Genomic DNA, 15,295 nt, shown 5'->3' on the forward strand with positions numbered 1-15,295 from the left:
TCTGACTGTTCATTCTGTTCTGACCGAACATCTGCAGACACATTATGCATTAAGACGTTGTTGCCTTAGGTCCTTACAAGCAATTTACAAGACAAATGAGGGGACCTCTTTTTGCCAATAAAAATGTATCTCTTTCCCGAGTTTTGAAAATACTTTGGTATTGCTTATCATTAAATGATTTCATGCTTTGGTTAGAGCCTTCCTGCTCAACAGAACAGCCCTGCTCTTGCTCCTCCCCAAGGATTACCTCCCATAATTTCAGAGAAACTGCTACACAGAACCCTTATTTTAAGTTACATGTGGATGTTCCGTGCTCTGTACCAGCTACAGATAACGAGGTTTATAGGTGTGGAGGAAATAGCTGTTTCCTCGAGCCATGGCAATCACCCCAGCTGACTGCACGCTGACTCAAAGCTGCCTGTTATTTTTTCGGTAGAAGTGCTGGTGTAGGTAAGTGAGTTGGACTGAGCTATTAACCTCTTAATGCAGATTAGCTGCAGCTGGACTATCATGCCCTTAATAAATCCCTTCATTAGTGTTTTTTTTTTTTTGATTACCAGTGGTTTACAGATACTCAGTTTTTCTATCTCAGGTCCCTAAGCCACATCCAGATGAGCAGTGCGAGCTGGCAACCTTTGCTAAGTAGCTCACTAAAATCAAGTTCACAGTCTCACAGCAGACACTCACCTGACCCCGAACTCACAGCCACACTACCAACATTTTCAGAATTACAGCAGATTACCTCACAAATGTATAAAATAAATGGAGCCATGGCCATGCGGTAACTACTGCTGCCATGGGTAGAAATATGAAAGGAAGACTGGCTCTGTAAGGCTTCTAAGCACCCAAATTTTTTCTGACAGAAAGTGTTTGAAGTAATATTCAATAGAAAACAAAGACACTGGGCAAGTTAAGAAGTAAAGGATAGAGTTTAATCTCCCTTGACTAACCTAATCACACAGTCTATAACTCAAGTTTTAAATCCCCAAATATATTATGTATTAGAAAAGACTTGGATTTCTTTTGGAATTTAATTCTGCAATATAAAAATATTCTCTGCAGATGATATCTCTTTATTGGATCCAACCATGAAGCCGCTAATCATGTAGAATTTCTACTGGGTGATTATTTTACTAAAAGAGATTTTAAAAAGGGTAAGAAACAAAAATGTTGAAATGGAGAAGTTCAAAGGGAAATAAGAGAAGCAGCAGAAAAAAAAAAATCACACAAAAAAAGATAAAAATATGTTTCTTTTACAGAATCAGACAAAGATGTAAGAACACATTTTATCTGACTAGATCAAGGGATGTTTAAGGAACAAAGAAAAGTTTTTACTATCCAAAAGAGAATTTTGCTCAGAATAAAATAAGATTAGAGAATCAAAGAATACTGTACAGAAATATCTATGACAATTGAAACCAGGTTCCCAGCTATTTTTTCTTAAGTTTTGTTGTGTAGCATTCGAAAAACTGTTTAAATTAGTAACAACCTCTCCTCTTGGCAAGAAAAGGAAGAAAAGTGTCTTTAAGTGATTTGGGAATTTGCCTATGATTATGAATTTGGACTGACATTGATCATTTTTTATGTATAGCTAAGTAAGTCAGAGTACAAAATTAATTTTGAATGAAAATTTGTAAGAAGAGGAGAGAAGTATTGTATCAGACCCATGACTACCAAGGTAAAATCACTACATCTTGATCATAACTTTAAAAAAAGAACATCCTTAGTCAAAGTAGCGATTACTCCAGGTAAAAAGACAACTGCACAACAGATTACATTATGAGGGACTTTAATCAACTGACAAAACTAATGACTTCCAAGGAGTCCATAATATTTCCAAAATCCTACAATCAGTTGCATTAGTGAGAGGAAAACCCATGTTAGTGAATATTGATCAGTGCCATGAAATGTATGCATCGCAAGATGCTCAAATTAACACACACTCTTCAGAAGAGGTCAGAGTTTTTAAGAAGACTTAAACAAACCATGTGTTGATATTCCAAACACCGTGCACTAAAACCAATGTTCAAGCAAGTATTTTCATGGAAACTACTTGATGCTTTGGTCATCAACTAGAAGACAAAAATAATCTAAAGTTTTGAGATCTAATAAGTTCACATTAATTAGGTTCAGATTAATAAAAACTGTTCAAACAGCCAATCCCTTTAATTTTTTTAATATATTTTCTTTGAAATTTTGCATTCAAGTTCCTTGTTTCTCTTTAACTGGAAACAGAAGTATAATCAAAACACTGTGGGAAAGGCTGAAATTAAAAAATTTGGGGTCTGACAAGAAGCAGGAAATACTGAAAATCTTGCAGCGTCAGTTTTCCAGAGGCTTCCAGGTTGAGGGGAATTGCTGGGTGCTTTACAAGTCAAACTGAGCAACCAGCCTTTCTGAGTTTCCTCTCACTATTTTGCATACTTCTCTTGATCCCTTAGCCTTCCTTTCAAAACAACCTTTCCATATTTCAAGAAAAGGAAAAAACATTCCTTTAATACAGAACTTACAAAACAAGCACCTCAGTGGGACCCATTGCTGCTGGCTGTTGTTCAGATGATGTATTTGCAGGGCAGATCATCAAAGCAACAGCAGGCTTCAGCTGGTGCACTGCTGTAGTGATAGCTGGTTTTATAAGAACATCACTTACAAACAACTGGTAAAAAAAAAACCCCAAAACCCCACTAACACTTCTGTCAAATGATGACAGAACTAGGAAACACAGGAAATGAAAACATGATTTCTCTGAGTTCCAAAACTGGTCATAACCACTGTCATCATTGAGCATGTATGAGGCAGCCTAGCCAATGTGTGCTGGAAAGAAATATTCTTCAAGATGCAGAGGGAAAAGAGGAAAAAGGCCAGGGAGCCCTTTACCTGGAAAAGCAGCAACATAGAGAACTTTCCTTGAGATTCAGGCCAGATGGAAAGCCACCAGTCTTCCAGACCAGGCACCCAAGTTTCTTGTTCTGCACCCCGACTTAGGGCTATCTCTCAGCAGATTTCCCACAATCAGCAAGCAAGGAGAAACTCATTTAGAAGCTCACAAGTGAAACACGGATGGCAAGCGACATGCAGATGACTGCTTTGTAAGACAGTGGTGGAAAGCTGTGATACAGAAGTTAACCCAGCCATTAAGGCTTAACCACTTTCCTGAGGCCAGGGGAAAGAGTACTTCCCATCACCCAGATGAATAACATGCTCTGCCTTTTTTTTAAGATCTGCCACTTAATATATAAAAAAGAATAACCCAGCTTTTGAGAAAGCATTTCTTTTGTATGTTTTCAAAATGTGCCTGGAACCCTACAGACCTCTATACAGAGTGTTAGATATTAGCTGGCTGTTTAATGAAGCCAGAAGGGAAGAGGTCACCTTGGAATTTACTATAAAAAGATAACCTTGCCAGAAACGCTAAAATGTAATTATTTAAGCAACACCGTATTGAAAAAAATACATAGTCAGCAAAGAATAATGTCCTAGATACATTCTGGTTCAGCTACAGGTCATTAGACTAGGTAAAACTCTTGTGCAACTTGAATTCAGTGGAGTTGAACACATTAACACCAGGGCTGAACTTCATCCAAAGTCTTAACAACTTCAAGGGCTTTAGTAAGTGATCACCCTAGCCAAGTAATATATGTTGGCTAGGATAAGATGAATATTTATTTAGTGAAAGAAACTCTCCCTGCAGATAATCAATTTGAAACTATTTTAAGGACAATAATTCAGAGGATATGTAAATGTAGCTGTGTGTACATGAAGAACCAGACATCTTAGTGACAAACTTCAGGTAAGAAGTGTTAGGAAGATGGCTATTGCACATTTCATGCTCATTGTGGCAGGAATATGACCACAGAAGGCAAGATCCAAACTCAGGCGGACCCAAAAACTCTTGACAGAATATGCTTCTAAGATTTCTGTCATCTCCAGGCATAAGCCACAAACCAGAGACTCCTCATGACTCTTCACTGTTGTCTTGAATCTCCCAACCAGAATGTGGTAGCCGGACTGGCTACATTAAAGGTAACTACCATCACCCAAAAAAAGAGTAGGTTGTAGGCCCCACAGCCACTGAAACTATAGTTTGCAGAGGAAGACCACGAAATGATCAAAAATCACCCATCTAAACAAGTTTTGCCATAACCAACTAACCACAAAACTGCACTTTTCAGCTTATGGAAATGCAACCCACAGAAAGTCTCAGGCCAGCATAAGCAGTCAAAAAGTATATCCTGAAGTGAGTATGTCAGCAATTAGTGTAATATTAACTCACGTGCACTAGACTGAGTAGCTGCTAAAAAGCGCATTGTTTGTCTGATCAGACTGAGCTTCTGTGCATAAAACAACCACCACGGAAAAGCATTTTCCTGGATAGGGCAGCATTAGACACCGCAGAGGCTGTTTTTAAATCCATGTTGAGAAAGACAACGCTCTTAGTAGTCCTGTGTTAGTTTTGAATTAAAGCATGGCCACGCAGCGAGCAATTAATTCAAATTATTATCAATTCAGATAATCAAAATATCTGCAACTAAGCAACCAATGCTAACTAAACTGAATTAAGTGAAGCAGAAAAAATCAGAATCTTCTCTGTTCATCAGGTCTCTTCTAAAACTGACATAGAATTGAACCTTTTGAGGTGGCCAAAATTGGTTAAACTTCTATTAGTGGCCAATTTTGTAGAGTGAGAAAGTATCCAACCAAAAGTAAAATCTGAAGCATGGCAGGAACAGACTGAGTGTGGAGACAAGGAGACATTTTTATAGGAATGCTCGATTTTGCAAACATTTTCCAAAAAACCAAGTTGTTTCTCTTTCTGCATAGTATTTCCTGACTCTTCAGTTCAGTATTCAGGAAATAACTATACAACCGATTTGCTAGGATTCCTAATCATAAAAAGCATAATTTAGGAATATTATTCAAAATGTTCTGGTTAAGTTTTCACAGAGATTGTAAGTGTCTCTTCAGACAGTAATAATTTACTCTGAAATTTCCTTACGGTTTGAACTTGCTGTGCTTAATTTCAGTTTATTTAAGAAGTGATTCCTTGAATCTTCTCTTCACAGTTTGGAGCACATCATCGTCTGTATGAAGAAACATCTTTGTTGTTTAACTCCAGCAGAGAACAGGCAAGATGAACACGGACAAAAGTTAAAAAAACAGTTATCCTAATCCGGATATTGTAATTACCTAGTTTATAAGTAATGCACTCAGTAAACTGAATACGTGAGAGAAGACACTCCAACTCTAATGCATAGACTGACACATATAGGGATGTACTCAATGAATAACATACACCATAAGAAATACAATGTCGACGGCTTTGTTGAGGTTTCACAAGTCCATCACAATAAACATTCATAACAGCATAGCTTTGGGTTGCAGCACTTTGTAAACTCAAATGAAAAAATCGCAGATTTTGTTTCTGACTGGAAATGTAAGAATTCTCCATGGTGCACTGATAGCTCTCACTGCTTAGTTGGGACAGGCGCAGAACCCAACGCACACCCAAGCACTGTAACAGATCCCTTGCACATAAAGAAACTGAAAAAACAGAAAAAAATCTCCTCCTCTGGCATATTCTTGCATGTTCATTCCAAGCCCTGAAACTTCAAGCACATAGCCTCTCTTCTCCATACTACTATATAGTATCTGTTGCAACTTTTTTTGCACAGAAACCTTTAATCTTGCATAAAAATCTAAAAAAAAAAAATCAATAAGAGTAATTTAAAATGTATATTTTGAAGTGTATTAATTGACTTAATTAGCACCACATGAAGGAAATCAATGAGTTAATTGCTAATCGATAAATTAGAAAACTTCAAATGACCACGTGATATAGCAGTGCCTCTAACAATGTTTATCTCCTAAATTCTGTGCCAGTGTTCTAATCTAACTCCTTTATTTGCTGTAAATTTGAGTCTCTAAACTGATTTCAAAATGTTATTTTAAGCTCAAGAGCTGCTAAGAGTATTTCATCATGAGAGACACTGTTTGAATGTTATCTGCTGCAGGGAATATGGAATCAAGATATTTTTAGAGAATCTTTTCACAGCCCCTTTAGCATCAGCCACTGTTGTTTTCACATGACGAATTCCTTAAATCCATATTCATGTTCAGGCACACCAATATTCACAAGAATGCAATTAATATCTCTTGGACTTTTCTTTAATAAAATAATGTGCAATTTATTTTAATTACAAATACTGTATATTGGCATGTGCCAATAGAAGATGCTAGAATAGCAGAGTATCATTTTACAGAAAGCAGGAAAAATGGATTAATCCAAACATCCCCCTACCTCATTTAGCGTCTGAAAGGATTTAATTCCATGAAGAACAAAATTGAAATACATAATATATTCCCTGAAGGATCTGTAAAGAACTTTACAATTAGCAATGAAATAAATTCCGCTGTGAATCTTCTTTATAGTAAATAGTATTCAGGTAAGGCACAAAATGTTATGAGACTTGCCAAAACTCTTATGTATATATTTTCCCTTTCATAAGCTATCTCATAAACCTTTACTGCCGACGATGGCAGGCAGTATGTCTGGTTCTGTTTGCAGAACTGAATCTCAAAGTTGCACAACTCCAGGTTCACACAACTGCTCTAGAAATAAACTGTTGCTTGAGTGACAGGACATTACCAGATTCCTTCCAATTAGAATAAGTTCCTTACACATGGTAAGTGTATTTCAAAATTAATGCATTTTCAACCATTATATCTTTCACTCTTGAATTAAGCTAAATTTTAATTTTTACTATTGATACCTCTTTCCCATCATAGAATCATAGAATGGTTAGAGTTGGAAGGGACCTTAAAGATCATTGAGTTCCAACCCCCCTGCCATGGGCAGGGACACCTCCACTAGACCAGGTTGCTCAAAGCCCCATCCAGCCTGGCCTTAAACACTTCCAGGGATGGGGCATCCACAACTTCCCTGGGCAACCTGATCAGATTCTCCTGCATTGAGGCTATGGATATGGATAACAACGAGCTGCTTTGAATTAGGTTCTCCAGACCCAACATGCAAAAAAGCACCTTCCGAATAATCACTTTGGATTCGTGTCATTTAGATTTAAAATTTTGCCATTATCCCAAATCCCAGTCCCAAAGATGCTAAAGTATTTATTCTCAAACCCACACGTTATGCAGCATAAGTGCTGTAATGAACCGGTCCCACTTAAGGTATTATGGTCATACTTAACTCAGTGGCAAGCTTCCCATTTCAGTGTACAAGAACCGGCCAGTTGATGATTACCCGTGGGATAAAAAGTATGTCTTTGTCTCTTTTCTGTACAAGACTGCCACGTGACACAAGTGCTTTGCCAATGGAAAAGTCTGTCCGAGGTCAGCAGTTCTGTTACCGAAAGGTCTAACGCATCAGCCAGTGAGAAAATATTGCTGAAAAATACTTTGAGAAGCAAGTCGTTCTGTATATCGCTCAGGACTGTACAGCCTGTAGCCTTGTTTACCGTTTATAGAGTCTAAACCTAAACTGTAATACGTAGCTTTTGCTTTAAACTGTAAAATAGCAAAAGTATACAGACTAATACATTATTAATATTTATTAATAGCTATTATTTAGCAGCCCAAAACTGGACTGCTTTCTTTCCAAACACACACATGAAAAAGTACAAGATGCTTCCTTGGGAATTTCTGATCTGCCTTATGGCTCTGTTTGGGGTAGTTCATTTTGGCTCACTAAGAAACACCAGTTAATATTGCAGGCCATTCTCAATTTGACTGTTAAAATATTATCCTTTATCAGATCAACACTCTTCCTACAGTAAAGATCTTCAAGAAATGGAAAACCTAAAGGGATTTTTAGCACTAGGAGGGGAGAGGGGCAGGGAGAAGAAAAGATTATGTTTGTGCTGTTTGAAATGCATTCGTCCAAACCAAGAACACATCAGCAGAAGAAAACAGAAACAATGTTGTTGAAGGTTTTTAAGGTATACAGAAATAAAATAATATAGATCATTAGATGCACAAGAAATCCATGATTTTGTAGCTTTTGTGAAATGTTAATTATAAAGTTACATGAATAACCAGTTGAGCGACCATTGAAATAGCCTACCTCCTTTAATCTGAATATTCTGACTACCCGGATAATAACATATTCCAGAAATACTAAAAGGTTCATATACCACTTTCACATTTTTTCTTTTAACTAAAGTTTGTTGTTTTCAAGAACTTACAAATTTTATTCTGCTATCAGTCCAACTTGTGTGCGAAAACCAAACATGCAGTATTTAAACTTAGTAAACTTTAGTAAGCTACCATCATATTCAGCAGCATCATGAGCCCTATGCTTTTTATAAGGGTCACAGGTTTTGCAACCATGAGCAACAGATTACTACAAAAGTTTACAAAAGCAGTATGGAGGAACTTTCAAATGTTTGGATGACTTTTAGCCATGTTTGAAACTCTTTGGGTAAGAAACCTCACTTTCTTGCCTGCTTTTCCCAGCACCTCCTTTATTTACAGAAATATCCCTTTGTGAAAACAAACTTTCCTGATTGCTTATTTGCTTAGTGTTTTTGACAAAGCAGTGAAAAGGTGTGGAGCTTTGTAAAAATTGTTTAATGAAGCCACATGGAACTCGAGACAGTCTCCTGAACAGAGACAAGCAGGGTAACTCAGATTACCAGAAACATCTGCTGTCATCTTCTAAAAAAATTTTAGTGACCTTAAGCTGACTTATGATTTTGCATTGAAGCAACCATGAAATGTGCAAAGTGAAAGGAAAACCAAAAGCAACTTACAGTCCTTGCAACAAGAGCACTGTTGCTTCTGAGCAGCTCTGATGGCAGTTGGACCATGACAGAACAGGGACCTGAAACTCCGTTTGGCAAAGCACTATACTACATGCTTAAAGAAATGGCTGTCGGGTTATTTATCATGTTTCTGCTGCAGCGTAAGGATGAGTTTAAATTTTTTTTGTTTAAAGTTCAAGGTTTCTGCTTATTACCATAAGTACAAAGAAACTAGCACGTACCAGAGCTGAGTTTTCAAGCTTCCCAGCTCTACCAGTGTTACGTGCTCTATAAAAATGTGCGTGTCTAAATTCTGAATGCTGTTTTATCAGTGAGAAATTTGTGACCACCAATATGCCAAAAAACATCTCCTAATTACCTTTTCACTTGTCCAATAAATTGCTTGATAAACCTTTCTCTAGTTTCGGTTTTCTGATCTGTTAGAACATGTTCATTCCCGTCCCGCTGCAACTCACCTGCCTCAATAAACCAAGTTTATCGTGTAATGGTGTAAGCAGAGCGGCTGGAGTCCTTCTAGCTGGAACTACAGCCTCAAGAATTCCTAACAGGGGAAGGAGCTGGCAAATTTAGCAGACTAAATGCATACCAACAGCTTTAAAATGAAACATATGAAATGGATAAAAAAAAAAAGAAAAAGAAACGATGATAGCATAAACCAAGAGCTCAGGGGATAAGAAGATAAGGAGTAGCATGGGAAAAGAAAACTTTGCCACTTTCCCATACATGCCATCAGCCTAGTTATTTTTAAGGAAAAAAATGTTACTCTTTTTCTGTCCCGCCCATTCCAAAAATGTTCAAGTGGCTCAGGACATTTTAACATATTTAAGGGAATTTTTCTGCCAGCTGTTTTCAAATGCTGGCATGTAAATCTGACAGAAAAATTTTATTCAACTCTATGATTTTATATGTTAGTAACGTGGCTGCTTCCACTGTCCTGCCAAGTAAGCTGTATTCTCACCCATTTTATACAGAATGTACAAGTATCCATGGAAGCTCTTTAGATAGTTTATTTCATCATCAAACAAATTAGTGTTGATGGATGCTATACAAACTGTTCACATGAAAAAATGAGTGCTAGGTGCATATAACGTGTCAAAAATAAATCTGGATGAAACCAAGACAAATTAGAATTGCTAAGATCATGCTAGAAGTGGTCCAGAACATTTGGTTTATTTAGACTGTGGGTAGCTTATGCTATTTCTTTACTTTTGAAGAGTCGCTTTGTGGTAAAATTATGGACTTCACATTACAGTTCAGTTCCCCATAACAAACTCCAATCTAGAGGCAGGTGTTTCTGCAGAACTAGTTACAGCTCCAGCGGGAATTGAGAAGAAGAAGCAATTTGATAAGGAGCGCTTTCCTCTCTTGCTGGAGCAGTAGCTGAGATGCTTACCAGCCAGAAATGAGACAGGGCAGTGGTTAAAGAGTATTGGGATTTGAAACTTCCGGTTCTAGTAGTAATTACACCAAGCTAGAAAGAAAGGCCTCAGTAGCTCCATTTTTGTTGTTTGCTATGGTAATTTTAAGGACAGATCTAAGGGATTGATTGACAGGTGAAGAAAAATTAAAGGGCAAGGGACAGGTTTTACAAATCTGAATTGACTCTCCTCACTCCAGTCCACTCAGCATAATCGGCTCCAAAACAGTAGCACAAATGTAGGCAAACTAAGGGCTTTGTAACCTGGGAACACAAGAGGTTACAACAGGGAATGGCACAGTGCACAAATGCACACAAGACAGCTGTAGATCTGCAGAAATTCCACATCATCTCTAATTTGCAGCACACTAGACAGATCTAGAACTATACCAACAAGATGCTATGACACTAATATCAATATTCCAGGATCCTCTCTGTTTTTGAACTAAGGACCTGGTTCAGAATTAACAATTGTACAAATGACCTTGCATTCTGTGGATACCACCTCAACATCACATTATCTCAATATAATTTTGATATACTTTAAAAAAACTGACTTTTTTAGGCAATCAGAAGATGCTCTTTTTCTCCTCAAGCAGCCTTGATAGAATTTACATAAATAACCACACTGCTTGGCTGGATTCTTGACTGCTCAGAGAAGGTTAACGATGTGAGAATCGTAATCACCACAGTGGAAAAACTAATAGGAACCACCAAAGTCAAGTTAGATGGTCAGGGAAATAGATGGTAACAGGTCTATAGTGTTTGTCATGTGAGATCAAGCCAGAATTACAAACTGCCAGTTAGTTCTGATCAAAATACCTGTTTAATGATTTTTTTTCCCCTCTCTTCTCCTCTCTCGTTCTTGGCATCTATTTCACACTGCTTACGTGGCCTTTCTTGGCATAACCTCCACCCAATTGCACTAGTGCACAAACAATGCTTCATTCACTGAGGTGCAACTTACCCAAATAGTTGTTGCTCTTTGACATCTCAGTAATGTTGATTTTAGTAGCTCCTTCAGGAATTTCCACTATCTTGTGGTAGCCAAGATTTGTTAGCGTGTGTTTGAAAACTCCAGACACAACCTTGCAAGCAGTGTTGTCCCCTCCACATATTCCACACTTGTCAATCACCTTGTCTGAACCCAGATAGTCGTCACAGCCAATGCTCTGCAAAATAAAATAATATTTCTTTTTCCAAGATCTTATAACTGCAGACTTCGGACATAACAACCAAGGACAGCAAGACTTTCAGACAACATTCAGTCCTGAAAAGATTTTGAGCATTAGCATTTCAGCAATTTCTTCCCTTGTTCCTCTGTATGCAAAAAGGCAATAAAAACCAGAGGGTTCACAGACTTCAGGATTTCAAGTTAGCTGACAGGTTTTTACAGTCTGTTACCAGAAATACAAGAATACACTAATGAACACTAACAGATCATTGCTGATTACACCCACCTTGGCTGAAACAAAAGAATCTCTTAACAACATAGTTTTCCTGTAGCTGCTAGTGAGAAAAGAGGTGAAGAGCTATGATTTTGTTATGATCCAAAAAGGGCTTTTTACAAAAGCAACACTATATATATAAAGTGTCTTCTTAATCTCCTCTAAAATTGAGCACTGAGCCTATTCTCACCAAAATGGCTTTCTAAACAGTCTTTATACTGCAGCTAGACAGTTATAGAGGCATCGCCCCCTGTTCACTGAGCAGAAAATCTTCAACCCACTCAGTAACATCCACTTGGACAGGATAGTTTAAAAAAAAGAAAGAATAGTTTAAAAGAATGAAAATTAAAGGGCAGAAAAAATGTTAAAAGAATTGACACAAACCAGAAAAAATTATCATTCCAACTGATTGAACTTTAGAAGTGCACATACTGTAGGGACTATCTCCTCTCTTACAGAAACATTTCTGTTCTTTGACGTTGCTTTTTTGTATTTACAGACTTTAAATAAACATTTATGATGAACACTTATCATATACCTATATAATTAACTGGCATATGCAAAAAAAGAACTTCTCATTCTCATTCAGTTAAGAATGAAATATTACACGAGCCAGTAGAACAGAAGCCTATCACATATTTTATGAAGTGTAGTAATTTGATGGAAAATGTACAAAATAAATGATATTGTTGTATTATTTCAAATTATCAAAAATACTTGCAAAATTCTTGTTGAAAAAATGTTTAATTATTGTTTTATGGCCTTTCCTGGAAGCAAACATCCAAGTAAGAAGGGGAAGAAAAAGAATTTTTTGATACCACCAACTTACAACACAGGGAGTATCTTCAGCCTTGGCACCACTGTATTTCTTTTCTATTCCCAATATGAATGCTTGGATCTTGCTGTGAAAAATGTTCTAAACTGCAAGCCAGAGCCTGCTTAGTTCCAATATAAATATTTAACATCCAACATCTTTTTTCATGACTATCCAAGAAACACAGATAAAATCATCTAACTCATCACTGCCAGGATCATATGGAGTTTGACAGTGATACCTGTTTGTAGTCACGATGCAAGAAAATGAGGAAGATTCCTGAGTTCCCTGTGTTTCATGGTGGAATAACATGGTAGCTAAAAATCTGCTCCATCCCATCAAATCTAGTGTGAACAGATCATTGCATGGTTTCAAAGAGATTTTGAATTCGAATAGAAACACTTGGTTTAACATCTTGCATTTGCATTGCTTGACGGAAATCTTAAAATCATGTATGAGTTCAATTTTTGTGTTTTACCTCAAAATATGTTTTATTACTAACAAAGTATATACTTTTGCTTAAACATAGGAATTACAAGTGTCACTATACCAAATCATACAGTATGATTTTAAACCTGCTAAAGCAATCTGAAAAATGTGAGCGATCTAAATTTAAGACAGTTGTGCCCAACGACTGATTAATCTCCGTACTAGTACCCCTTGAAGGATCTTTTGCTGGAGTATTTACACTTTCTCTACCACATATTTTTTGGATGGAAATGTCATAGTACTTAGCATCAGTCTATGTTCTACAGTCATTTTCAGGAAATTTCCACTGCCAGCAAGTTGTTTTATGGAGGGAATCCTTTCAAGTATGAGGTGTTATACAATATGAATTGCTAGTCTAAATGTTTAATGGTGTTCTCCATCACTACTCAGTCCCAGACAGGTTAATACAATTTTATTCCTCTTAGCAAATAAAACAGAATAGAGAAAAGTGTGTTTTATTCATTGAGACCGTAATGCAGAACTGCTGCGGGTCAGTCTGAACAGAACTACATCTCACAGAAGAAACACAACCCATCAGTACAAATGGGATTCCTTTGCAAGGAAGAAATACCAAACCTGTTTTAAACTCATATGTCATTCTTAGTCAAATGTTGACTGACATACAAAACAGCTGTCAATCTTTGGCTGTACTATTTGGAATTCTTCCCATATAGGGTAAAAGGAGCTTCTGTCACAAAAAGTGCCTGTAATGTTTAAATGCTCTTTCACAGAAATGACTGAGAAAGATACTCAGAATTAATTACTGGAGACAAGGACCTAATAATTTGAAACCAGGAACTGACAATGAGGAAAAAGTCACAGAACCTCAAGTATATAAATAAGATAAATAAGAACATAATAAATAAATAACACAAGATAAGTAAGATAATAAATACAATAAACAGACAATATATATTATGCAGAGTGAACTCATATATGTATTTTACATACCAACAGAACAGGTAATTAGCAACAATTACAATTTTACAACAAAAAACTAAAAATTTTTATGGGGTGTCTACTGAGGCTTCCATATAAATGGTGTGCTTTAAAGATGAATATTGCACAGGTTTCAGAAGAAGATGCCAGTTATAACTAATACATTCTAGAAAACCTTGACATTTGGTTAACACAATTTAGCAGGCATAAAAATACGACTATGTACTCTCCAATATTTCCAGATCCAGCAAGGATATCATATAGCCAGCCTGCAACCCATGTGTTCTATGGGACTCTCCCTTTCTAACTGTATAAAGCATAGAATTCTAGCACTGACAGGTCATGACATATTGGATCAGTCCTGGTCCAGGACTCAAGATGTCCTGGGCCTTGGTCCAGAGTAATTTTGGGAAGATGAAAGAAACACCTTTCTGGCAAGCTGCTTCTGTTTTCTTTCTGCTTTTAAACAGCTGCTGGAAGCTGCGCTGAGATTTGTAATGGTACTCATCCTCGTAGAACTGGGCTAGTGAACAGAATTCATGCAAATTAAACAAAAATGTAGAATCCTTATAACTGTATTGAACAGGTAATTCAGCATTTATTTTTTTTGTTTCCCCTGTTATGACTATAAATTTAAGAAGTACCACTTTCCTACTTGGCTAACATACATTCATTTAAAAATATGAACCAACTTCTAACTTCTCTCAGGCGGTGGTATTCATTACATTTGTATACACAGCAAACATAAATCCTCTTATCACATTGCCTAATACACTGTGATACATCAGCAAGAAAAAATGGTGCTAAGGAAAGAAGTGATACAACCTGGAATCCACTGTGAGTGTTCATTCCGATATCTGCTGTGGGAACATGAATAAGTCTTGACTACGTCAACAAATACAAAGATCGGAAGTTTTGCTAGAAAAGCAGGTAGGGCTGAAATCTCAGATAGTCTCCTTGCACAACACTGGAAGTCTGAGATGTAAAGTGGGTGTCAAATACATTAACACCCAACTTAACAGCCCAGTACACTCTCACAATGGTGAAAGGTGGCCTCGGTCAATGAAGAATTCACAGCTGTTTTTCATCATGTAGTACACATTTAAAGAATCCAAAAGCAGATGTCGCTTTTCGAGCCACATCACACACAACATTCCTGATATGCATGTAGGAATACTAGGACTGTGAACACAAGATGAATGAGAAGACAAAGGTAAATGCATTCTGCCCACCGAAAGCATATTGGCATATTGGCTATCAACATGAGGAGGTCTGGAACATATCTATCCCTTAAAACATTATCTTGCAAAGTACTGTTTCTTAGAAGAGGTACTTTTGACTTGTACTATCTATACATCTTCTCTATTGCTCAACTATTTTTGCAAAGTGGTTCAAGAAACTCTTTTAA

General features: G+C 37.0%; 1 protein-coding gene across 1 annotated transcript in view; it reads right to left on the reverse strand.

Moving 5' to 3' along the window:
* The window catches only part of THSD4 (thrombospondin type 1 domain containing 4), a 283,017-nt gene that overhangs the window by 55,824 nt on the left and 211,898 nt on the right, over positions 1–15,295 (reverse strand). The window contains exon 7 of the mRNA XM_074156071.1: positions 11,165–11,369. Within this exon, the coding sequence (XP_074012172.1) occupies positions 11,165–11,369 (205 nt within the window). The remainder of the gene's footprint in view (positions 1–11,164; positions 11,370–15,295) is intronic.

The sequence above is a fragment of the Numenius arquata genome, chromosome 11 (assembly GCF_964106895.1).
Source record: "Numenius arquata chromosome 11, bNumArq3.hap1.1, whole genome shotgun sequence".
Taxonomy (NCBI): domain Eukaryota; kingdom Metazoa; phylum Chordata; class Aves; order Charadriiformes; family Scolopacidae; genus Numenius; species Numenius arquata.